Source organism: Lissotriton vulgaris, chromosome 7, assembly GCF_964263255.1.
Source record: "Lissotriton vulgaris chromosome 7, aLisVul1.2, whole genome shotgun sequence".
NCBI classification, from domain to species: Eukaryota; Metazoa; Chordata; class Amphibia; order Caudata; family Salamandridae; genus Lissotriton; species Lissotriton vulgaris.
The window spans coordinates 1,254,546,843-1,254,574,199 of NC_141695.1; the positions used below are offsets into that span (position 1 = coordinate 1,254,546,843).

At 46.3% G+C, this 27,357-nt stretch overlaps 1 protein-coding gene across 1 annotated transcript in view; it reads left to right on the forward strand.

Annotated features, from left to right (window-relative positions):
- The window catches only part of PRELID1 (PRELI domain containing 1), a 90,350-nt gene that overhangs the window by 20,240 nt on the left and 42,753 nt on the right, over positions 1-27,357 (forward strand). Inside the window, exon 2 of the mRNA XM_086931781.1 lies at positions 14,288-14,456. Coding sequence (XP_086787907.1) covers positions 14,368-14,456 — 89 coding nt within the window. The 5' untranslated portion in view covers positions 14,288-14,367. The remainder of the gene's footprint in view (positions 1-14,287; positions 14,457-27,357) is intronic.

Sequence of the window (27,357 nt, forward strand, 5' to 3'; positions counted from 1 at the left end):
TACATAATTCTCATGAACGAATGTAATCACATATCCATATATAAGTATAAATGCCAGAGATGGTAGAAGACAATGTTCTTTACAGATCGCCTACGTAAGGACGCATTGTGTATTCTGCTTCTATCATACATTTTCCATTCATGTCCTTAGCAGTGCCACCTGTTTATTTATCTCCTCAAGTTAATTCAGGCCCTTATTGACTGTGTTTAAAGAGTATATCCACTTACATTCCCTTCTATTCAAGGTGTTATGTAGGTCACCACCACGTGGGTTTGCTGTTACTTTTTCGATGACCCACCACTTCAAGCTGTTCTCTGAGTGTTCAAATTTACTGAAGTGATCTACTAGCGGGGCTCCTTGGACTTTATAGCGTACCCGACTCATATGCTGTAAGATTCGCATTTTACTTTCTGTGCGGTCTGGCCCACATACAGGAAACCACACGGGCACAAGATGGCATAAATTAACCATGAGGTGTTACAATTGGTATGCTCTGTGAGTATATATGTCTGTTCGTTGTAGCTGAACGTGTTACCCTCTATTGTGAGGGGACAAGCTTTGCAAGAACCCCATTTCTTGTGGCAGATCACTGCTGGCATGCCCCACAATGTGGATTGACTCAAAGGTTGTTGTGTAGGTAGCAATGATTTCACTAAATGGTCGCGGATGTTTCTTCCCTTACGAAATGCATGTGGTGGTGGTGGAATACCCCCAGTTCACTGCTGATCAGGTGCCCATGTCGGTTCACACATTTTTTAATGGCGTTACTTTTTGTGTTGAACGTCGTTACACAGACTAGTCTTTCTTCCTTAGGTTTTGAGTTCACACAGAGTAAGTGCTCGCGGTGATTTATGCCAGGCCCGTTTTCGGGCTTTTTTGAGTAATCGAATAGGATACCCACGTTCACTTAGTCTTGACATCAAAAGTGCAGATTCATCTAGGTAGTCATCCTTCTTAAAACAATTCCGACGCAACCTCAGGAATTGGCCAACGGGCAAATTATCCCTGAGGTTGCGTGGATGATGGCTTGTGTACCTAAGAAGGGTATTTCTTTCACTACTTTTTCTGTACAGATTGGTGTACAGACTTCCTTCTTCTGTTTCAATTTGTACATCTAAAAAATTGATGGACATCGCATTTGATTCCAGAGTGAATTGTATATCTTTTGAGAAATTGTTCACCCAGCCATGAAAGTCCGTAAGTTCTGACTGTTTTCCTCCCCAAATCAAAAACACATCGTCAATATACCGTACCCACAATATAATATTATTGCGGTAAGGATTATATTGATTCAGAATGTATTTTCTCTCATATTCGCTCATATAGAATGATAGCTAGATTGGGGGCAAAGCTTTCCCCCATCGCCACTCTATTTGTTTGGATATAATATTCATTCTGGAATATAAAGACATTCTTGGTCATTGCAATTGTTAGTAATTGAATGATAAAGTCTGTCGGTACTCTATGTGGTGCAGTTCTCATGTTAAGTACCCTTTCCATACAGACCAATGCCTCTTGTTGGGGAATATTAGTGTATAAAGCTGCAATGTCCATGGAGGGCGTGGCTAAGCACGCAACGTGAATGGCCGCCTTTGGGTAGAGCTCCGCTCCGAGCTCCCCTTCCCGGTGCAATTATCCGGCATTTACCGACCCTAGCCAGCCGAAAACTGACGGCGCAGCAGTGGGATACTGCCCTGAAGCATTCCGCCGACTTTGACGAAAATCGGCGCATCCACGCCGCACCGCGAATTCCGCGGCGCCCAAGCCGCCCACCTCGCTTCCAGCCCCGGCGGGAGCCCAGGAAACACCGCGGCTCCACTAGACGAGTTAGGCCTGGGATCGCGGCCTGCTAGTGATCACTGAGGCGCGAAAAGAGGCACCAGGGACCCGACCCGACCCAGCTGGAGGTCCCGCTGACTACACACCCGCCGAGGAGCCCAGCCCTGTGGGGGAAGTCACGCAGCAAACCAGCGCTGACCACACGGCCACAGGCCCGAAGCTGGGACTACGGAGCTGATCCACCATATGCGGAAACCTGCTGCTGCCGACCAGAAAGATCTGCACACTCGCCCCAGCGCCGGGTGCCCAGAGGTATGAGCGCAGCCCGCAGTGGGGAATAAAAGGAGAAGGACTGGACGGCGAGGCCGATTGGGATTGACGGCGCCATTGCTAGACAGGCCCGGAAAGACACACTGGGGACCAGGGCACCCGCCTATCGGCGGAGTACGATGAGAGCGAACTAACGCCTGTGACCTGGGGAGTACAGTGGCCGTACAGCCACCAGCACCACAAGAGCGGCATAACGGCCCGCACGTCCCGCGGCCCCACTAACAGCGCCCTTGGGAATCACGCGCCGGCCTGGCACCGCATCTCCCCGAGGAACCAGCGGCCCAGCAGACGCAAGACGCCACGAAATATCGACACGTCGACGCAGCCACGAACCCCTATCGGCCCACAGGCCGCAGTGACTGAGTGACCGCCACACACGCCGGCTAACCCCCCTGGAACAGGCCACGCTGGGAAGGCGGAGGTGACGCAAAGAGACAGATGTCTAACGGGCCCAGAACCCGCACCTGGAACCGGCGGCAACAACTCGAAGGGCAAGATGGACAAATCTGGGAAAGGCTCCGACCTGGACCAAACAGCGACGAAGCTGGACACCATGCTGGCAGCCATGGAGAGACTGGAAGAATCAATACAACTAACTCGCACATCCCTGGCCACGAAAATTGATAGCGTGACCATTGACCTGACGCACTTGAGAGCGGACCATAAAAAACTGGCGGACCGCACCACGAATTTGGAGAGCGAAGTACAGGTACTCAAACCTCAAGCCGACCAGTCGCATAAGCAGATCCAGGACTTACTAAACAGGGTGGAGTTCCTTGAAGACGGGGCTGAGGATGCGGAAGGCAGGGCACGAAGAAACAACGTGCGATTAGTTGGGGTCCCGGAGAAATGGGAAGGGCGGACCCCAGAGGAACACATGGAACGGTGGCTGAAGGACATACTACCGGAAGGGTCGCTCTCCCCACACTTCGTGATAGAGCGTGCACACAGGGTCCCCACCAAACCTCTAGCGACTGGCTCCAACCCAAGACCCATGTTGCTCCGCATATTGAACTATCGAGACAGGGACTCCATCCTGCGCGAAACACGCAAGCTCCACGAGATCCGGATTGAAAATGCGACTGTGATGTTCTTTCCGGACTACACAGTATAAGTACAGCGGCAAAGACACTCCTTCCTGGAGGTGAAAAAACGACTAAGGCAGCTAGGACTGCAATACTCTATGCTGTTCCCTGCGAAATTGAGAGTAGTGGCTGGGGAGCGCACCCACTTCTTCACCGAACCAACGGATGTGGAAGCATGGCTGGACAGCGGTGTAGACACGGACCCCAGAACAACCACGGGTCCCACACCAAGGAGACGATTCGGGGGCAACAGAAGGAAGCGCAAGCCCCGCCAACGGGCACAGACCAGCGCGCGGGACAAGACGAGAACTCCTCCCCCAGCGAATGCCACGAGGCAGGAGAAGCAAGATGCCCCCCGCCTGGTAATGGAACTCAGCAGATCCCCTGCGCTGAGCGACGCGGCGAGTGGAAGCGTGCAGGAACTCCCCAGTGACGATGAAGCCGTTTATGGCATGCCAGACTCCCAAGTATCAGGAGGCCAACCGGACGTCACTCCACAAACAGCGGACTACATCAGCTAACCGCGCCGAGGGATCCGCACTCCTCAGAGACAGTGCCAAAGACTACTACACTGGCCCCGATGACACGCGCAGACAGAAAAGCAACGCTGCAACAGCGGAGGTCACACGCAATGACAAACGGCACCCCTGCTCCTGACCGTCACGAGTGTGGTCAACTCGCACTAACAGCCCTCCCAGGCGGATAAAGGACCAAAAGAAGACACTGGATGCCCACACTGGGCCGACGTCCGGATCCAAAGACGCCTCGCCTGGCAGCAGTTCGATTGGGACACGTAAAGTATGGTATTTCCTACATGTACTAATGGGGCCCCCTGTATGCAAAGGCGGAACGGACTGGCATGCCCTTCCCGGGAAGGAGGCAAGCCTTCACACAACGACTTTACAAACTCGTAACTATTGTCACTGTGCACACAGCACATCCACCCCCTTAGACTTAAACTCTGTTGCTCTCCTAGAGAGTATGGACGGAAGCACGTTTCGCATCCGACCTTTTGGTATTTTAAATGTTCATACTGTTCAATGGCTTAATGTTCTGTTAGCCATGTTCCTCTCCCCTCCCTTGATTTCAATGACGTGGTGTGTAATTATAAGTAACTGCTCGATTGCTGGGGTCGCCTATCCGATAGTATCCATGGGACACACGGGGAGGAGAGGGAGGATCTGGGGGAGTGGGAATTATTAAAACGCTGTAATGTCTACCATTAAGATATGTACGTGGAACGTGAGGGGTATACATACACCAACACGTCATTATCAGATTTACTCGTACCTCAAACGTCACCACATCCAAATCGCCCTCCTCCAAGAGACACACCTTAGCGCCACGGAAATACCCACACTGAGACGCAGATGGCGCGGGCAGTTGTATGCCGCGGGTTTTTCATCCTATGCTAAAGGGACGCTGGTGTGGGTCAGGCCAGGCATTCCATGGACGACACAAGATACACACATAGATCCTGAGGGGAGATACGTCGCGATCCACGGCAAGCTGGACGGGAACCCGCTGGTACTGGTCTCAGTATACGCACCCAACACTGGACTAGCGGACTTCCTCGCTCAGTTGTCAAACACACTAGCCCCCTGGCATGGAGTCCCCTGGGTACTCGGCGGAGACTACAACAGCACACTAAATCTTCCCCTAGACCGCTCACACCCTCCACCACCCAATTCACTGGCACAAAATGCAGCGAACGCGCTACAGGCATGGTCCACACAGTGGGATTTGCATGACGCATGGCGCAGCCGTAACCCACATATCAGGCACTACTCGTACTACTCGGGAGCGCACGCCCTACATGTGCGCCTAGATAGGTACATGGTATCCAGCGAGGTCCTACCACATGTCACTGACACTTGCTATATGGGCCGCACGCACTCTGATCACAACCCACATCTGTTGGACCTGACATGGGAGCAACCTCGGCCCCCGGTACCCACATGGAGGCTACAACCTGACATGCTACTGGATGGCCCATTTCGGAGTTCCATAAGCACACAAACGGCGCAATACTTCGAGGACAACGCTGGCACGGCATCGTCACCACAAATTGAATGGGACGCGTTCAAGGTGGTCCTCAGGGTGCACTGTCTAGGCACCCAGGCCCATTCTCGGCGACAGCTAGAGGCTGACCTCAGACGCTTAGAGTCGACTCTGCTACAGGCGGAGCAGACAGCAGCCACTGGCACCAGCACTCACTTATTGGAGGCACGGACGGAACACGACAGACTACTAGATAGGTTGAAACATATCAATTACACAGCCTACTCGGCCCGCACACATCACACTGGAGACAAACCTGGCAAGCTATTAACCTGGCTGATACAACGTGAGGAGCGCACGTCACCCGTAACAGCAATTCGCCCGACTAACGGCCCAGTAGTATACACCCAGGCGAAAATTCACGAGGCTTTCGTGACGCACTATGGTGCGCTGTATGAGTCTAGGCTACCTGCCACACAACCGGCCATTACGGCATACCTGGACGAAATCACTTTACCAGTCCTGACAGACGATCACCGTGACGACCTGGGAGCCCCGCTAATGGCTGATGAGCTACGAGAGGCCATCTTCGCCCTCTCGAATGGCAAAGCCCCCGGCCCGGATGGGCTACCAGCGGAGTATTATAAAGCCTGCTCCGATATCCTGATTCCAGAGCTACTCAAGGTGTACTCAGCGGCGCTAGAAGACTCGGCTTTGCCCCGGTCAATGAATGAAGCGACACTAGTGTCTCTTCTTAAACTGGGCCGAGACGGCTTGCTCCTCGGGTCGTACAGACCATTGGCACTGATTATAAGATCCTGGCGTCTACCCTAGCCCGACGCCTGGCAGCCCTGGTGCCCGCCATGATACATACCGACCAGAACGGCTTTGTGCCAGCTAGATGTACCTCCCAAAACATACGTAGGTTGTTCCGTATGCAGACCTACGCAGTACAGGACTGGCCGAGATCGGGTTGCCTGGTTCTGGACCTTGAAGGTATTTGAATCGGTCGAATGGCCATATCTGCTGTCAGTGTTGCGCAAATTTGAGTTGGGGGACGACTATATTGAACTAATCGGGCTGCTGTACAGACACCCTGAGGTGCGGGTCCGCACGGGCAAGCTGATGTCTGACCTCATCAGAGTCCCACGCGGCACCAGACAGGGCTGCCCGCTATCCCCGCTGCTCTTCTCACTGGCAATTGAACCCCTTGCCGAGGTATTGCGCACCAGGGGCACAGACTGGGGCATACCAATGGCGGACGGCGTGCACATAGTATCGCTATACGCGGACGACCTGCTCCTGTATGTCAGAGACCTCACCCGATTGCCGCCGGAGCTGTCAGAAATCTTCAGATCCTTCGAGTCCATGTCAGTCCTTAAAGTTAACTGTGCCAAGTCGGGGGCGTATGCGTTCGCTCCAGACACCCCTGACCCTGAAATCACGATTAATGGCGAGCGGCTACCATGGCACTCCACCACGTTTAAATATCTAGGCATCTACGTGTATAGAACGCCCCAGGACATCCTAGATGGCAACCTGACGCGCGCCATAACGTCCATAAGATCCCAGATTTACTTCTGGAAGACACTCCCACTCAATGTGCCGAGTAGAGTGACGTTGGCGAAAATGATCGTCCTACCCAGACTCCTATATTATTTTGCCAACATCCCGATATACGTCCAGGTCCGCACATTCAAAGAACTAGAAACCATGGTCAGAGACCTGATATGGAACGCAGGGAGACCCAGAGTGGCCCTACAAAAACTATACACACCAGTCAGTGACGGCGGCCTCGCAGTGCCGAATCTAGAACTCTACTATCTAGCTGCACAACTGCAATGGGTAACTGCCTGGCTCGCAGGGAAACATCTGGAAGATGCAGCCACGGCAACAGGTATGCTGTCCCACACACAGATACATTCCCTCTTCCACCCCCTGGCGCCCACGAGGAAAACCTCATAACTGCATGCTGCTGTGGCTGTCAAATGTTAGACCAGGAGCTTAAAACTAACCAAACACGTTAAACCATACGCCCCGGCGCTCCCGCTCCTAGGCACCCCCAAAACCACATCCGTTGTCACGGAAGCGGCAATGGAACACTGGACACTCACAGGAGTGGACACCATGGCAGACCTATACGCTGATGGCGCTCTAATACCTTTCATGACGCTTGCCAGTGACACGGGTCTCCCAGCGGGGCAGTTCCTACAGCACGCCTCCATAATCATGGCATACATGCAGTGGTGGGGGAACATCACTGAGGAACCACCCACTCATCAACTGATCTAACACCTACATGTCATGGGACACGGTACACACACGGTACACTGGTTGACCCAAGCAATGTTGACACACACGAAACATACATTGCAGCCGCTACGTGACAAATGGGCAACAGACAGAGGGAGGGACTGGACAGATGAGGAGTGGACGATGATACAAACAGGCCCCAAGAACGTCCCCCGGAATGCGCGCTTTAAGATGATCCAATTTTATATACTACACCGAGCGTACCTCTCGCCAGACAAAATTAATCAATACTTCCCGGGCACAACAGCCAGCTGCCCGAGATGCGAACTGGAGGGTGCAGACTTTCTATATATGCTATGCCTTGCCCACAAAATCAAACATACTGGCGGACAGTGCTACCAATTTTAGAACGCTGCACGGCCATGCCAGTACCACACACATGGGAAGCATGCATACTAGGCTTATACAAGCGGACTAAACATAATAAGGTCCCCTCCCGTTTCTGGGACCTCGGCCTCCTCGCGGCCAAAAGGCTGATTACAAAACATTGGAAGCGTACCACCCCACCCCTGACGGAACACTGGCGCACCTCCCTAGACACTTGGGCAAGGGCAGAAAGCATCACCCTCCGCAATGAGGAAACCGCGGGATTGAGAAAGTTCCCGATCGCGACATTGTGGGACGAGATGCTGGGCTCCTTACATAGGGACACTGATGCACCTGCCGGCGACACCCCACCCCACCCACCCTGACCGCCATGAAGATGTCCCACCTGGCACTCCACGCCCACAACGAGCCTCCTGCCACCGACCCATAACCCTCCCCAACACCAGAAGGAACCCCGTAGTCAACACTCAAAGGCAACCATGAGCTCCCGATGCACCCTCGAGCCGGACCATACACCACGTCCCCAAGTTAGATGACCACAACCCCCATTTCACATCTCCATTTTATTTCTTTTTTCTATTATTCTCTTGTTGTTCATTTTCTAATGTCATCTGCTTCAGAGCCGACACGGCTGGAACATTTGTACTGTAGTTTTGTTGAGTTACATGCAGCACTATACCACCGTAAAATGTGATACGTCCCACAACCACGACGGACATCCTTGAGATGTAGATAAAAGTATGATGTAACATTTACGTATTCTTTCCTCCTGTGAATTCAATAAAAGATATATTTAAAAAAAAATAAAGCTGCAATGTCCATCGCAGCTAATATGCACTTGTTACAATCATATTGAAAACCTTCCACCAATTGGATTGTATGCATGGTGTCCCTAACATATGTGGGGGTGGCAGTGGCAATAGGCTTTAAAAACACGTCAACATATTTACATAGGGGTTCCAATAGTGAGCCACATCCCGAAATTATTGGTCTTCCCGGGGGGTCTTCTAATCTTTTGTGTACCTTGGGGAGGGTATATATTGTTGGCATTCTTGGATTCTTGTTGTTTAAAAAATATCATACTCCTGTTTAGTGATGACTCCCTGTTCTAAGGCTCCTTGGGTCAATTTTTGAATCGAGTCACTGATTGTCTTAGTTGGATCTTTTTTCAAAAGTATGTAGTTCCCCTGCACTGCCAATTGAGAGAGGATTTCAAGTTTGTATTTCTCCAAGTTTTGAACTACAATAGTCCCGCATTTATCGGCGGGCTTTATAACGATGTTGCTGTTGTTCTTTAAAGAATGTAGTGCAGTCTTTTCATCCCGACTTATATTGTATGGGACATATTGTCGGGCAGCTAATGTTTCGTCAACATCTCTTAACACCACTTGCTCATAAGCCAATATTTTATGATCCATCGAGTGAGTCGGAGGGTTAAATCTTGATGGTGATCGTAGGCCACTACCCGAGAACACTGGATTATGAGGGATCTTTTGAGAGTAGTGTTTGAGACGAATCTTTCGAAAAAATTGTTGTAATTCCATTTTGAGGTTAAAGTCATTAGGCATAGCAGTGGGGACAAAGGACAGTCCCTTGGATAGGACCTCTTGTTCTATCGGGGTAGGTTGGTAATCAGATATATTGATTATTGGGTTTTCTGGTTCATGAGTTACCATTTGTAATGTTGGCGCCTCGTTTTGATTTCTCCGTGGGAGTCCTGTTGGAAGTGCGTTTGCTTTCTCCCACGACCTGTACCCCTGTTCCACGGGCGAGTTCTCGAGCCCCTGGGTCTCTCCCAGGGACGACCTCTCGTAGATGGACCCCACCATTGGTCCTCGTCTAAAAAAGATTGTTGTTCTGGGTAGTTCTGAGGGGGATTGTTGATTGATGTACCTGTGCTCGTACTGGGGTGTTCTGAATCACTGTCCGAACTACTCCCAAAGGAGGATCCAGAGAAGGTAATATATCTCTTGTAACCCCCTCTGCCTCTGCTTGACAGACCACCTCGTTGATCTTTCACAAAATAGCCCTCTTGTAGATATGGGTATGTAGTTTTTTTACCTATTTGAAATAATACATTGTTTATATAAAAAATGAATTTGAAAAGATGAAACAATGAATTAAATACATTGTATCCTTTGCCTTTGGTCGTAGTGGCTGTTTATCATTCTGCACTAAGATCATTGAGTATATTAGAGTAGACTTGATTGTGGTGCTCTATACTGTTAGAAATCCAGAAACAATAATTGATTGAGTCAATTCGTACAATCAATAGGATTAGGACCATTGTTTCTGTGAAGTGAGCAGTCCTTTCAGAGAGACTATGTAATCGGCTCACAAGTCAGCATAAAAAAAATCTTGTCTTAATATGCAACCCAACCACATTAAGCATTCAAAATTTGTCATACATAATTCCTCTGGGTTGCCATTCATATCAGCAGACAAATATATAATTATAAGCCAAGTTCAAAGTGACCAATGAAATAGTGATTAGGCGCTTTTATGATTTCTTTAACGAGCTCAGTGGAGCCCGCCTTTTTACAGTAAAAATAATGCTGGTGATACGGGTGTAAAACAGAGGTTGGACAGAAGATCGGCATGGCATTTGATCAATAATACTAATGATCAAATGCCAAGCCAATCTTCTGCCCAACCTCTGTTATTTTTACTGTAAAAAGGCGGGCTCCACGGAGCTTGTTACAGCGCTTTTATGATTTCTTTAAAGAGCTTTATCACAATTTCATTGGTCACTTTGAACTTGGCTTATAATATGGATTTATGGGTTATCCGTGGAATACTACCAAAAGCTTATCTAGGTATCAGTCATCTATCTGACCGGTTGTAGCTAGCGCCAGGAGACTCCGTTAGGAGTGACAGTTGCGCTTTATGAATTCTCATTTCATTTCATTCATTCATTTCATATTGAAAAGCCCCATTTCTAAAATTGTAGCAGAAAAAATTAAGCATTTTGTTACATAAACTAAAGAGCAGAAGGACAATTTTGTCTCGTGTGCTCGCTTTAAATGAGACATTTGGAGAAAGCGGTCGTTTTTTTAATCGTATATGTCAGCAATTTATTGCACTGCTGAGAATAAAATCAAATTGAAGAGGACCCCTGCCTGTTAGTTTTGTCTGGTTGTTTTTGCAGTTTTATATAGCGCATGCTCGACGCAACAGTATTGGGGCGCTTTACACGAGCACCGGTTACTTTACACAAGGGCACGTTCCTTTTTTGAAAGGCACAAGGAGGTGAAGTGATTTGCCCAGAATCGCAGGATGTTGAACAGACGCAGATACTCCCACCTGGTTTCCCAGTTTCAAAGTCAGCAACTCTGGCAAAGACGTCACAGATGCTCTCTATGTAAAGTCACTACTACGATATGTAATATACGAGGCAGTGAACCATGCCATTCACTGTACTGTGGTAATAACATTATACAATTGCACTGTCGTTACCAATGCGTACGTGCGCTTTCCTAGCAGGGGGTGTGTAAATAATGTGTTATTTGGATGTTTCTACATACATACAATTATTTAGCATTTTCTTACACATTGTCCTTTCTGAAAAGAAGTGACTCCTGTTCACCATTGCACACCCTGAATACAAGCGCCCTCGTGCAATGACACCTTTAATATTCTGAACCCACCCTTCTTGTCGTCCCTCCGCAGCTGCACTTCCACCGTCGAGAGCAGAGTCCGCGGAACCGCATCTCCCCGCCGAGTACATCGCCTATAATATATATATTATAAGCCAAGTCGGCGCGCTCTTGGGCCAAACCATGTTTCCGGATATTTCAGGTGGAACGTATTGAGCGCGGCGCCCCTGGCGACTTATAACGGCGCACCGGGGTGCCGTTGCGCACGGTTTGGGAATCACAAAGCTAGGAGATAATCGTACACAGGCTCAGTGTTAATAACCGTTTCGGAGTAATGCACGTAGTAGCTGGTTACCCCACAACACACGTTCAACGTTGCTTCGAAGTTCCTTTTATTGCAGGCCTGGACCACAGAGCACCTCTTGCCCCAGCTGCCACTGCTAGGGAAGGCTAAGAACTTGGAACTTGTATACAGAACATAGAGCTTGGAACATAGAACATAGAATTCACTTAACTAAACTCCACAAATTCGGCTTGCAATGTAAGTCAATGCTATGCACTCCTTCACATTAATACCAAATAAATCTAAAAGAAACGACAGCTAGAAGATTTAACAACAATACATAGGATAATACAATATGTATAGCTCAAGTTGCAGATTGATGCATGAATCAACTGTGTATGCATATTATGCACAGCACTGTTAAAAAGTTCTCCATGTCCAGAGTGACGTAAAGATTTGCTCACATTCATAACCATCCAATTTCTTGGATTTAATAGCCACCTGACCATATCGTCCCTTCTCAGTCTTACTAGTGCAGAAAATACCAGCTACTTCTACTTCTTCAAACATTAATGCATTCTGGCTTGATCTTTTGCATGCCCTTCAGCATGCTCTGCAACTTAATTTTCCATTTAATAAAACCTTATTACCTGTTCCATCTCCTTGACCTCACACTTAAATCTAGACATGCCATTTGCCACACCTTTCCGTCCCTCGCTAAAGTAGAAGTGCACAACACATTTTACAGCCTCAATGGATCCGAAAACAAACTTCCTTACGCTTCACTATTCCATCTTTCTTACCCATTACTCAACTTCCTTAGCACCATGTTTACAATCCTAACGTCTCATATACATCAACTTCACCTTTGTAGTTTTCCTTCTGACTTCTTCTGGAGACCATTTCATTTGCCTGGATCTGACCACCACTGTAGAGTATCCTTCGCCAACAGCATTATTCCTTTTGTGATTACAAACATACTAAAACCTGTAACCTCAACTAGGTGTAATTATGCCCACGCCATTTTTTTGCACTTCAGTTTTCCAATTCAAATTGTTGCTCCTGCCAACTGTTTGACTTTAAACCTTTCCACTCCTCCATTGCACACAAGGTGATAAACAGAAGCAGTGTTATGAACCAAACTAGTGATTAAATAAAAAAAACTTCTATGGCATGAGCTCGACCATTATATTTTACAACATACATAGGTAAGCCTTTTCTCTAAAAGACTATCAAGGATTTTTTTTAACTAAGTCGCATCCACTCTTTTCACCACCTGTAACATGGGCTATTTCGAGAAATGATCAATTATGTATTTTACTTCCACGTCTTCCTCTTGTATGTAACCCATGATGTGAATTCTCACTCATCCCTTGCATACTAGGCTAATTAATGGGACATAGTAGTTGTCTAAAAGTTGCCTTTCTTTTGTCTGACTCTTCACTCTCCCTTACCTTCTTCTCCACTGAGGCCTCCAGTACATAGTTTTTAATATATCGTTTTGTCTTGATCATACCTATATACTCTGCCTGACAAATGTCTAAAATCGTACCCTTCATTATTACCCTTCAAGGGCATCAAATTTTAAAGTGGTGATGTACACTACCTTTTAGTTAAACTGCTTCATCTAAGTTCCAAACGTTTACACTTCTCGTGCGGTACACAATATGTGAATAAAATATTTTTACAGTGTTACTTTTCTTGTGCCAACAGTAAAGTCTGTAAACCAGGAAAACTTTAATTGAATTGATTGTCATTCTCACTTGGGTATCATCCAATGCTACGGTTCGGCTAGTCACCAATTTGTGGAGTCCATTTACTACACTACGTAAGACATATTCAAGGTAGCCTTCAAGTTTCATTCACTGCAGTCCTATGCGGCAATGCACCACCTGTCATGGTGTAGCTCCACTTGCCACCACCAGGGAAGGATAAGAACCTGGAATTTACTTATAGAAAATAGAATGTATTTGCCTATACCCGCTGATCAGCATGCAACACATGCAAACTGGTATGACACCACTCTGCTGCTTCTCATAAGTCTCTTGTCCACCCGTGGGGTAAATTGACTTACTTTAAGCTTGGTATTTTATCTTGCTTGGTTCTTGGGGATCGATTGAATTAGTTATTCACTTGCCATCACTCATGACTACAATGCAGTGCATGCCTCTTGGAGAGTAACCCTTATATTGTGCATCACCTTCAGCTCCTTCTATGAGGAGAGGTTAAGCAATATAAACCAATAACTTTCAAAAACCAGTGGACGAGAACGCTATAGAACTAGAGACTGCAGTATGAAATGGTGAACATTTGGTTGCAGACTTTGGAGTAAGAGAGAAACGTAGTTTATCCCTAAAAGGAGATATGAATGTCTAGAACAACCCTAGCAAAGGCAGGGCAAGTCAAAAAAGAGTAAATGAATTCAAATAGGTCATGCACAGGGAAACAATCCTCAGTAATGAAGGTCAGCCTTCGAGACCATTCCAGGCCTTTGTATTTGAATAACAAGGAGCAGGCGGAACACATGGGCTTGATGGAGTTGGTCTCACATTATATTCTGTGTTTCTCTTTAGGTACTGTAATCATAAGATCTCCAAGGGAACCATCCAGTATCGGTCCATCTCATGATATGCCAGATAACTGAGTAGGAGCCATGAAGTACTTCCTAGGCCTGAGCGAGCTGAAGAGTTCCTGGGACCAAGTATTCGCTGCTTTTTGGCAGCGGTACCCTAACCCCTACAGGTGAGCATGAAGTTGGAGCCCTTGTTTCGGAGACAGTATGGAAATTACACAAGCTATTGTAGCTCTGACACCCAACATGAATGGCACCCAAAACGTTCTGGTAGCGTTTCTGTGTTGGTTTAATACCTAATGTTCACTTAGCGTTCGCACAAAGGTAGCTTTGTACGGCATCCGTTGATGTCTCACTATGTGATAACCAGCATTTACTGATTCCCACAAGACAGAAAAACACCCCCTGCCCCCCAGGCATCCAATTACTAAAAGCTGTAAGTTGAGTAAAAGACACACTAAGCAGCCAAGATGAGACAACAGGATGATCAAGAGCACTCGAATTTTGGAAGACAGCCAGACTGAAGTGCTGTAGAGAGACTTCAGAAAAGCAGAATACTAGTCTCAGAAGTGACTGCTTAACTCGAGAACTATGCACAAAGAACAATTGATGGAGGGAATGCCTAACAATGTCAAACATTCACCCCCCAGTACAGTGATCTGGGCCTAAACCCATATTTTCTATTTTTTTGGGAGGGGGGGGGGGGTCCCTTGCTTGTTTGTGCCATCTCATTCAAGCTAGCCTGGCTGATTAAGGGTGATACCCCCAAACCGGTTCCCGTATGCTTGTTTCAGGTCCAGGGAGGGCATGGCCGTTCGGGCTGGGCTGTTCCCATGAGGAGCAGGGTCAAGACTGCTTTGTATATGGCTGGGTACAAACTGGAGTGGCTTAGTGGGCAAAAGAACAATAGATTAAACCCATATCTCTTGAATGGGGTAAGTGGTTGAAAAGTTTCAGCGCTCCATCTATCGTCTCGTTGTGTTGGCTAACTCAAGAACTATTGAATAGAAAAGAGACGAGGCCCCATTAACTCAATGGACCAGGGCACTACTTTATACTGATAGGAAAATGTCAATCCCTTAGGGAAGAAAATTCGAACTGATTCACATAAGCCACACTTCATTTGCATACGTAAGACCCTGACTAGCAGGGGATACACGTATATCAAAAATCCTCAACTGAAACGCCACCAAGTCCAAGAATGTAGTGGCAGAATTTTTTAATTTAAAAAAATCTTTTTTCTACATATCGGTCCCTAGTCAAGGTACCACACAATTCATTTAAAGAATTCAATAGTCTGACAGTTCTATCAAAACAAAAATACACATTTAAAAACATTTCCTATTGTACATATTATATCTGAAATACATGAGAAGCCTACTCAATCAATACTAGTTTGTATCACATATACATTCAATAATGAAAACATCACTTAAAATCAAACATTTGCAAAATAGTTCAACAGTAAAAAAAAATAATTTTAGTAAAGAAATGATAAAAATGTAATAGGGAGGCCCTATTGTACAGTAGAGAAAGATACTGTTAAAGAGTCTGATCCAACTGAGTACGTAGAAATCATAACTTTTTTTGCTGTCCATCTTTATTTTTGCAGTATCCTTTCTTGTGTTTGGATTCAGTAATAAAAACACAGCATCAACGCGTTTCGGTGGTCTTAGCACTATAAGCCCCACCTTCCTCAGGACCAAAACGGTTTAATGGTTAAAAACCTCCCTTTTGGAGAAACTAGAAATTGATAATTATAAATCTAGGAAGAGAGAAATATTGAATAGGTTTAAGAGTACATTCCCAATTACATTTTCCCATAACCATATCTAACCTTCTATTTAAGAATTAAAAACCAGCTCATGTCACAGGCAGATTTATGGTTGAGGATTCCTATATCTGCTTTAGGCAAAACTCAATGCCTCAGTTGTAGTAAATTGAGCTGGTTAGAACAATGCAGCTTGTACTCACTCCTCTGCGTTGTGCAATGGCAGCCAGGTGCACTGGTCGCCATGGCACAACTAGCAGTGGTAGTCTGCCATTGAGAAGGAACAGTAGATGGACATTAATACTGTCAATACAGTTAAAACACCAGCAAGTTGGGGAAGAGACAAAAAAGTAGGTAAGGAAAATGGAGGGCATCAGACTGGGTGACATGTAGGAAGTAGTAACACTGAGTGACCCTCGTTCGGTTTCTTTGGCTCAGTAAAGAAGAGTTCTCTGGCCTTCTTCCCTTACCCCAAATTTAACAATCATATACGTATTCAGCAGCCTACTGCGTCTACATTTTAAATGTTTTTGAACAAAACCATTGATTGTTAGGCTTAATGATTTACCTATAAAATTCTTCAAAGTGGCCACTTAATCCTTTTGTGTAGACAAGGTAATAAAGATAAGGTAAAAGGCCATTCACAGATCTGGATCAGAACCTATTGCTCTTCTTGAAGAGAGATTTATCCTGTTTGAGAATTATTTTTGTATTGTGTTATGCCTAAGGAAATGGCGACATTTAATCACTATCTTGGCGTAAGGGCTATGGGCGGAGAGACGGAATGTGTGACTGTTCCTTAGGTTTCCAAGAAACTCTGACGCTCTTTTTGCTAGTCTGTAATAACTCCTTGTCTCTTCGTAGAATGTATCTCCTCCCCTTGGTTTTAAAATACAGTATGATGAGATTTAAGGATGCTCTCTTCCTGTGTTATAGAACAGACCACCCGGAGATCTATCAGGCTGTAGCTTCATATATATACATGACCTGGAAAAAGAAGATGTCCGCCTATAACACAGACTATAGAGGGTCACTTCTTAAAATCCTGAGCAAAAGAGTATTTACCTTTTTTGGAACACAAGTGGGACACTGGATTACCTATACCTCTTAAAATATTTTATAAATTGCTGCTTCTTACTCAAATTGCTTTTGCACGTTGTCGGGTGGAAATGCTTCTTGGTAACCATATGTATTACTTAATTTATTGTACAGCTATGTAAGTTTCATCAATTGCTTGCATCCAGCACGGTCACATTTTTGTATAATTCAGGGTAATGTCCTTTCTAGCATGCTATACAGCTTTTATACTCATTATGAAGTATTTATTATTAGGCTATTTTATCTAAACAATTTTTGCACTGCACGTAGCACATTCATCTTGTCTGTTACAAGCCCCTTTTAAATAGTTCCATCTGTGTGAGCTCTGTATTTCAGCTCTCCTGTGTCTGGGTTATATTTACAAAAAGGGACACTGATGATCCACCTACAAATGTGAACTGACGTTCAAAAATAAAACATTTGAAAACGGACCATTTTCCACATTTCTGAAGCATGACGTAATGGGGGGGTGTTATCTCTTTTGTCAAAAATCAGCTGTTTTTGCTTGAACATTAAATGCCTCCAAATAGTATTTAATTCACTTCCCGAGCCCCTGGAAGCATGAAAATCACTTTAAACATGCTAATTTTAGCTCTAACACTGATGATCTACCTACAAATGTGAACTGACGTTCAACAATAAAACATTTGAAAACGGACCATTTTCCACATTTCTGAAGCATGACGTAATGGGGGGGTGTTATCTCTTTTGTCAAAAATCAGCTGTTTTTGCTTGAACATTAAATGCCTCCAAATAGTATTTAATTCACTTCCGGAGCCCCTTTTGTAAATCGATTTTGGCCACTATAGGTGTGGCAGGGTATACTCAGACATGAGTCCCTTTCTCACTGCTCCATCAGGATTCAAGCAAGCCGGGCCGAAGACGGCTGAAATGCCAGAAACCGGTCCCCGGTAGCTTGTCTCCTTTCTGGTAAAGAATTGGCTTGGTAGTTTAGTCTGCCCTGTTCCCATGATGCACTGGGCCAGGGACAGACTGATTTGCATATAGCCAGGTTCTGAGCTGGGATGGGGCAGTGAGATAAATAACGGTGATGGATCAAGCCCTGATCTTTGGACTGGGTAAGAGTGGTCTGCTCAATTCAGACACTCTGTTCATCACCACCCCCTTTTGTAAATCGATTTTGGCCACTATAGGTGTGGCAGGGTATACTCAGACATGAGTCCCTTTCTCACTGCTCCATCAGGATTCAAGCAAGCCGGGCCGAAGACGGCTGAAATGCCAGAAACCGGTCCCCGGTAGCTTGTCTCCTTTCTGGTAAAGAATTGGCTTGGTAGTTTAGTCTGCCCTGTTCCCATGATGCACTGGGCCAGGGACAGACTGATTTGCATATAGCCAGGTTCTGAGCTGGGATGGGGCAGTGAGATAAATAACGGTGATGGATCAAGCCCTGATCTTTGGACTGGGTAAGAGTGGTCTGCTCAATTCAGACACTCTGTTCATCACCACCCCCTTTTGTAAATCTCCTGTGTCTGGGAGCATGCTCAGGGGAATGAACCAGTGTGACATTTTTTCCCGTATATATACTGTATTTTTATTGTGACTTTTTGTAAAGCTGAACCAATAAAAACATTTCATTTCACTAGTGACATACCCCTACACCCCCAGTGAGATTTTCTTGCATCCTGACATTGGCCTGCACCAGGATTGCAGCTGATGTCCAGCACCTTTCTGAAGCTCAGTACCACCAAGACAGAATTCCTGGTATTTGCCAAGAAAAGCAAGCAACAAGTAGTCTAATCCTTGCTCAGTGACATGGACTGATTCGAACTTCCACTCAACACCACGCCACTTGCATTCATTCTGGAAATCACCCCACCCTCAAGGAACCCATTGCTAAATAAACAAATACTGCTTGGCACCAGCTCTTCCAAATAAAGTTAAACACTTCCTCATAGAAAGGTACTTCAAGCAATTGTTCAAGCCCCTGTTCTCTTGAATTTGGATGGTGGTGAAATCCTGTCCCCGCCTCCCACTCCAAAACCACGCTGGCCTCCCAGAAAGACATTCTACATGCCACAACACATTTCATCCAGAACCTGGGGACCCATGAGCACATCACCCCTGTCTCTGTTCACTAGCTCATCTTGCTTGCCACGCCGTCTTCAAAACCAGCAGCATCATTTACAAAGTCATCTCAGTCAGCACACTTATTGATTTATTTAGTGTATTTTGTATAGCGCACAGCTACCCCAACGGGGTGTCCCGGTGCTCCTGTGTGAATGTGTACTGGATCTGACTCAGATAGAATTAGAAGAATAGAAATGATTTCAGGGCTTTTAGGAATGGAAGCTCTTCCTGGATCATTCGGATGGAGGGAGGAAGTTTGTTCCAGAGGGAGGCAGCACAAACTTGGAACGTTTTACCCCCGGAGCGTACTTTTTTGAATCGGGGGGTGGCAAGATGTTTTTTTTAACTGGAGCGAAGAAGTCTGGCGTTACTGTAGGGACAAAGGCAGGAGGAAAGGTATGCAGAGCCCTTTCCCTTAACTGCCCGATGGGCCAGAGTTAGGGCCTTGAATTCCGCTCTTTTTTGGATTGGAAGCCAGTGAAGTCTTCGTCTATGAGATGAAATGTGTTCGCGAAGAGAGATGCCACAGACCAGCCGGACTGCAGCATTCTGGACCATCTGAAGTAGATGGCAGAGGCCAGAAGCAAGTCCAATGTAGAGGCCGTTAGCGTAATCCAGGTGGGACGTAATCAGTGCCTGGACAATTGTTCTTCTGGTGTTATTAGGTAGAAATTGATTAATTTTTGACCATCCTGATTTTGGAGAAACGTGCAGCGGACACCGTCTGGACTTGTTTATGGAATGAGAGGCTGGGGACCCATCTAACCCCTCGGTTTTTTACTGATTCCTTGGGTAAGGGGGGTATGCTTAATTCATGGGGCCACCAGAGATTGGAGTCAAGAGGGGAGGGCTGGTGGAAGAAGAGGACCTCAGTTTTTCCGGCATTGAGCCGGAGGAAGTTGTCGTCCATCCAACGGGCTATGTTACTGAGGCAGTTTTTTGGAGGATCGAAGGTGGACTGAGTAGGGTTATTATAAGCAAACAAAAGCTGAATGTCGTCGGCGTAAGAGGTAGCTTTTATACCTGATTGCCCCTGAGTCCGTTTTTTTTAAAAGGAAGCAAGCCATTCCAATGCCTTACCTTGAATGCCCTTAGATCGGAGACGGTCAAGAAGGACAGGGTGGGAGACGGTGTCGAATGCTGCCGACAAGTCGAGCAGCACCAACACCGCTCTGGACCCCTCATCCAGTCTCCATCTCACGGAGTCGGCCATTTCTATTAAAGCCGACTCTGTACTATAACCAGTTCTAAACCCATGTTGTGAGTCGTGAAAATCGCCGTTGGATTCGAGGAAGTTAGCAAGTTGCTGGTGAGCTAGCTTTTCAAGCACTTTTGCAGGGGCGGGTAATAGCGAGATTGGCCTGTAGTTGGATCGTTCATTGGGGTCAGCATTGGGTTTTTTAAGGATGGGGACCAATCGGGCGTGCTTCCAGGAATCAGTCAGGGGTGGGGAAATCATATCGCCCGACGCCCGAGCCATGTTGATTTTTACCTCGGGCAAGAAGATTTAATGTCTAATTTGTCCGATGGACAAGTAGACATTAAATCGCGTACATAAAATACAGGCTTTGTGCACTTTGAGACTCACAACCAATCAGAAAGGCCGAATATGCTATTAAGGCCTCTGATTGGCTAGCAGTCCATGACTGGCTGTAGCCCGTGATTGGCTGGGGGACGGAAGCGGCAGTCTCAACATGCGGCAGTCTCAGAAATCTGGTGTCTCGCTTTCTCAATTTCAATGGGTTGGACGTGCAGAACCACGAGGAAGCGGTTTCCTTTTCAACACAAGGGTAGCACAAATAGCTCGTTGCTGGGGCACGACCTGTAGAACGAGGTGAGAAGAAAGTGTGACATTAATGTTACCAGCTTAATGCAAAGTGAACTTGCGGCGTCAGGGTCGTAGGAATACAGTTCACTGTATCCTCTCTGCTCGCAAAGGGAAAATGAAATGCAAACATCCTGCTGAGAGCTCAACTGAGAGCAGTCAAAATAACACGGCATTACGCTAGTGCCCATTTCAGATTCCACTTGAGAAAACAGAGCGTGCTAACTTGGGGTTTGGAGCGAACTGTTCTTTAAGTGGAGCTCAGCTATGCAACTATGCATATTATATTAAATTTGCCATTAAAGAATTGTACTGGGTCGTAAACATTTAACATTACCACTCTCAGTATCTCAGCATCACCACACGTTAGCATTAGAGGAAATGAGCAACATGTTTGTTTTACCTCGTATTGTCTGTGACAGCTTGTGGAATTTAAAACTGTTGGGACGGATAGGCAATTTGTATTCATTTCCTTTAGGGACAGAAGTTGCAAACCGTTAACCGGCACAGTACCTTTATCAAAGCAATCTACTTTTTGCCGGTATGAGAATTGACCTTGTGACAGTGAGCCTCTGTATGCTGTTATATAATATATATAAAGACGAAGAGATGTTGAAATTCCAGTGTCCCGAATCAGTCACATAGCGCAGACACTCATTCATTGGCGGGCTAATAGAGTGTGCGGCTCACATTGCACACAATGTGACATGAGTTAACACTATCTGTCTCATTCTCTCTCCCTCGCCTTATTTTTCTCTCACACTCCAACATTGCATGCTCTCTTTCCTGCTATTTTTCTGAACCATGTGCCTGTGTAACCACATTTTGAAATAACTGGCTCGTGAGGATCGTGAATGCTGCATTCAGCCACATGCTGCAAGCGCCTAAGCCCTGTCTCTTCCTCCTCAAAGCCCCCTCTTAAGATGATTCTCGCAGCTCATTGCTTGCAGTTTAACTGGTTGACTTGTATGGATCAAACCACATCAGTCCAATCGAGGACGCCTGGCACCCTCCCCATTTTGCACATTACATGTTGCGTGTTCGGAGGACCGCATTGTCTGCTTTCTTCCAGTAGACCACAAAGAAAAGGATTTCCAACTAGTGCTCTAATGTAATTTGTGATAATTGGGTGTTTCAACAAGCACTGAAAATTGGGCAATTCCCCTAACACTCATCTGGCACAGAATATCCTGCATGTGGGCTGCACGGGAGGCAAGCAGGGTTTGCAAGAGACACCCCAGCACTCTGTAGGAGCAGTCCATGAGCTCCCAGTCACGAGACAGCGGGCAGCAGCTGAACTCCGTTACTTTATCATAGTTAAATGTACTCCCTTCAGTCTTGGAACCCGCACACCTTGGTTATATTCTGGTTTTAGAGGGGTGTAATTCTGCTCTAAAATGATTCTCTCTCTCCCTGTTGCTCAGACTGTGTGTCATAAAAAAAGTGAAAAATATCAAAACGAACTGCACGAGTGCACAACCTAGTAATTCCTCTCTACTAGTCCTTTCACACACTCCATGCACACCAATCGGTTCTTGCTAAAGCACCTCAAGTTAGGGTGTTCCTGCTGTTATAAAAATGTTCTCTGTAATCCCCCCGTTGCTCCAGGGAGTTAGACTGTATCAACTACTACACATGCAGTAAAGATACCAACGACTCCATGCTTCCTTGCACTAATACACGCACACATGCAGTCTATTGTTCATTTTCTCCCCCTCTCCCCCTTGCCCTCTCCTCTCTCCCTCCCCTTTTCCTTTTACCCCTCTCCCTCTCCAACAGGTTAATCAGCCCTTCAAACTAGCATACTGGCTTTGGAGCCTGAGACAGGCACATTGTAAACAGATCACGGAAGAAAAGACTCTGCCTGCTCATCTAACTCACTAGGATCGGAGCTGGGGAACTGCAGTTGTCTCTATAGTCTATGTGGTAGCAGGCACAAAAGCCCACCAAACTACCATACTTGTATCTATCTATGGAACGTAGGTTACAAACTGATCACTGCAGCAGACCTTTGACCTCATTGGCTGTCCAATCGGGAATGGAGGCTGTAATCAGTAAGCATCACCGTAGCCTGTGATGTGATCAGATTTTCTCGAGCTCTATTTAGGCATAGAGCCATCAATGCTTGGGTACGTTAGAAGTACAGAATAATGTTTAGACTGTTGCCCTCACCCCTATTGCCACCCCTGAAGCTCATGCCAAGCCCAAAACCCCACTCGATGCCTGCACTCTCCCATCCGTATTATTTTTTATTCTGACTAAAAAAAATTTTCAGGGGATCTCGGGGTCATAACTCTTCATCGTCACTGGTTCAGTGTCACCACTAGGTGGCATCATAGCCTCCAGGACAGGCACCTGCGGATACAGAGCTGTTTCATTGCCCCTTCCACTTCCGGTGGCCAGAACCCACCTTCAGCAGAGACCCATTTGCATCTCTCAGCCTCCACCTCAATCATAGCCACTCAAAGGCTTGCCCGGTTCTTTTCACAGTTTGATGTTGCCTCTGGTGGAGTTCAGTGGCCTGCAGGATGGATGCCTGTGGCTAGCATCAGAAGTCTGGAGCGAAACTTGCACAGCCACCTGTGAAAGACCTTAAAAAGTTAGAAAATATTTTGAGTTTTTTAGCCACTGCTTTGACCCCGTCCCCAGATTCACTAACCCTGCATCCCCCGTTTCGTGCAGCATCACAGTTCCTATCCATTTTTTAATGCAATTCAACCACTGAGCAGACAGCACCTTTTCCAGCCTCGCAAACTGTTCCTGCTACCACCCCTGCACTCTCACTGCCCTGTGAATACAGTATTCAGGACTTGCTGCCATGGGGTTTGGAGGGCAGGACAGGAGAAGAGGTAGGGCCAGGGCCTCCTGTCACAGACTCCAGAGCGGGTGAAGGGAGGAAAGAGTCCCCTATTACGAAGAGAGTCGAATGGGGCTGCCCCACCATTTTACCAACCACCATCCCTATGCCCTTCACACAAAGATCACACACATACCCACCCCGCTCCTGCCTCCACTGTTACAGCCAGAGCTGCCGACTTTGAACCTTGGGTACCAGGTTTGAGTCTCAGCATTACTAAACATTCTGTGATTCTGGGCAGGTCACGTAATCTGTTCTGGGCTAAAAATAAAAAATACATTAACCTGATCTTGTGTATTGTAACTGGTGCTCATGAGAAGCACTCCAATACCTTTGGGTCATGATGGCGCTATATAAACAATCAGCAAAAAATAAACGCTCACATGACAAGCACGGTGCTTTCCTTTCACAGACGAAGCAGACTCTGAAGCTTTCACTTTTTAAATGTGAAAGGAAAGAATCCTGCATCTTGAACTCAGACTCTACCACCATCAGTGCAAGAGGTGCATGGAAAGTACCTCGGTGTTTAGGCCTGTGTCCTGGCTTGATAATATAAGTTGCATTTGTAAAGCACACATTTACCCAGAGGGGTAATTTTGTGCTGAATAATAGATGTTTATTGTTACCCAACTCAATGGTACTAATTATATCGACGTCAGAAGGATGAAAGGCTAAGTGGTCCCTGTGGGATGTGAACCTGTGACCATGAAGTCAAACCCAGTGCCGTACAATAGATGGATTTGTCCACTAATCCACCACACCTGATATGTCACTAGAGAAAATACATTTTGTGGTGCTTTTGGGTGTTTGCTCAGCTATTATTGGATTTCTAAATTCGCTGCAGAATAAACAAACTTCATTCGCCAGATAGCATTTGACTTTCCAAGAGGCCAGAACAGTGTTTCCAACTCTACTGTGACTGAGCCTAGGCGTCATTGCCAGGTGTGACATAAAATGCTGAGTAGTTGCAGTTATTCACTAGCCCCCCATCTCAATGATGCTCTGCTCTCCACTTCTAGATTTACTGTCATTTCAACTTAACACTTCTTCCGTTTGCTTTGAGACTAGTGCTTCTTTTCCAGCTTTGTGAGCGTGAAGATTTCACAGCTGCTACATGTCCTACATATCTGAGGCAGACAAACTTGAACATAAGTTGCTAAGCTGCACCTCTTCATGTTATGGTAGCTTACTCTGCTGCTGCCTACTATATGCATGAGAGAACCCTGTACTGCTACTGCCAGTGCTGCATATGCTTTTTGTGTGGGAGAAGAATGTGGAGATGTTAGCAGTGAGTGCACAATAATATAAACACACCACACAGAAGTGTAAAAGGAGGGATTGATTTAACTGCCCATTACTGCCTATTGCGTATTTGTGGATACTGCCTCAGTGAACCACAGCACATCTGCTAGGTGATTTTGCTGCCCCACGAACCATTCATAAGCTCTGCCAAGAAGGGCAGTTATTCCCATCCATAAGTTTCAGAGCATAACATTTGAGTATTTTTGAAGCTGGACAGCTATGAGTTGGCCCTATGATGAAGAACACCCTTCTGTCCTACAGCTTCATATTTCGACAGTCTGGTCTGTGCCAAAAACACTTCAAGAAATGTAGTCCATTACCAGTCTGCACTTTTTCTCAACTCATGAAAATGTGTTACATGCACACTAGTTGATAATTGGTTGCAGTGCGCACTGACACATCTGCATGCATGCTGTACAACCATAATTGGATTTGCATTTGAAATATGTATTGCTCAGTATGTTGCACTGATTCTAGTGGATTCTCTGTGCAGACCTACCATAGTAATTTATGGAGTAGGCGGGGCAAGCAGTTACCTTCCCAGGACAAGTAGATTTATGTAACATTTTGTCCCCTGGCCAAGTAGATTTTTGAAAAATTTCCACACCCCTGTAATCAGGGAAAATGCCTGTCAGAAAGGAGTCATTCCAGATCTCATTCAGGATTGGGTTGAGAAGAGAAGCCAGGGATTTGTATTGTTTGGCCGGCCAAGGGTCTGTGGGTGACCCTGATCTGCATTTTGATAATTCTACCAGAGAGCGTTCTAGAGTGATTTCTGCAAAGTTTGTGAAGACAGGGGCGGAGTCTGAGTTGACTGAACAGTTATCTGTGGAACCTGGGCAGTTGTTACATGGGAAGGAATCGTATATGGCAGCAATTTTGCCTTCAAAGTAGTCCGAGAGACGGTTGCAAAGAGATTAGGACACTGGGGATTGTCGTTTGAGGGCCATAGGATCAGTAATGGCTCTAACAGTATTGAAAATTTCCCTTGAGGAGCCTTGTGCCCGGTTAATTTTCTCCTCCAGGTATATTCTCTTGTGGTCAATTATCCTCTTCCTATAATCTTTAAGGGCTGATTTGTAATTGAGTTTACTGTCAGGGGAGTATGATTGTCTCCAGCGTCACTCCAAAAGTTTGCACGCTAATTTGCATTTACGCAAGTCATCAGAGTACCAAGGTGCGGTGGGAGCAGCTCGAAAGCTTTTGAAGGGCCTAATAGGAGCAATTATATTCATGGCAGAAGAGATTCTGTTATTAAAATCAGTTAGCCTAGAATCTAGGTCTGTGGCTTCTATTGGGATGGCCGAAGTGAGATGAGCTGCTAGGCTGTCGGAGGTAATCTTACTCCAGTTACGGCCTACTGTTTTGGCCGGGAGTCTAGGCCTGTCTTGGTGATGTAGGAGGATGGAGAAAGGGATGAAGAAATGATCCGACCAGATCAAAGGGAAGGGTTCACTGATGTAGATGTCTGCCAAATTGGAGCAGATCAGGTCATGGGTATGTCCGGCCTTATGGGTCGGGTTAGAGACCAATTGATTTAAACCACCATCAGAAAAGGTGGACAGAACGTTTAAATTGGTGGGATCATAAACATTTTCCACATGGAGGTTAAAATCCCCGAGCAAAGTGAAGTTGGCGTAGCGGGAGCTCGCCTGAAGGACATAGTGGGCAGGGAGATGGGTAGGCTTGGATTTGGGAGGACGATAAACCAATAGACTTCAGCAAGTAATGTTGGCAGCGAGTTTAATACAAAATGGTAATGCTTCGATGGAATCTATTTGGGCATAAGGGAAGGAGGAAATAGACCATTGTGATCGATAGATTATAGCGACACCTCCACCTGGATTAGGACTCTGTCTATTGGCGCACAGTATGTCATAATCAGTGGGGACGCCTAGGCTTAGGGCGGGGTTGGATTCATCCCCCAGCCAGGTCTCGGTCAAAAAGAGGAGATCCCACTTGTTATCTTCCAAAGTTTTCGCTATGTCTTAAGAGTGTTTAACTAGAGAGCGGCAGTTGATTAAGCCCGCTGTAATACTAATGTTGTTACTGACAGGGGGTGTCGGGCAGATACCTGTTGAAGGGGACATTGTTTCAAGAGGTTACATACACTCTTTCCGAGGTAGCAGT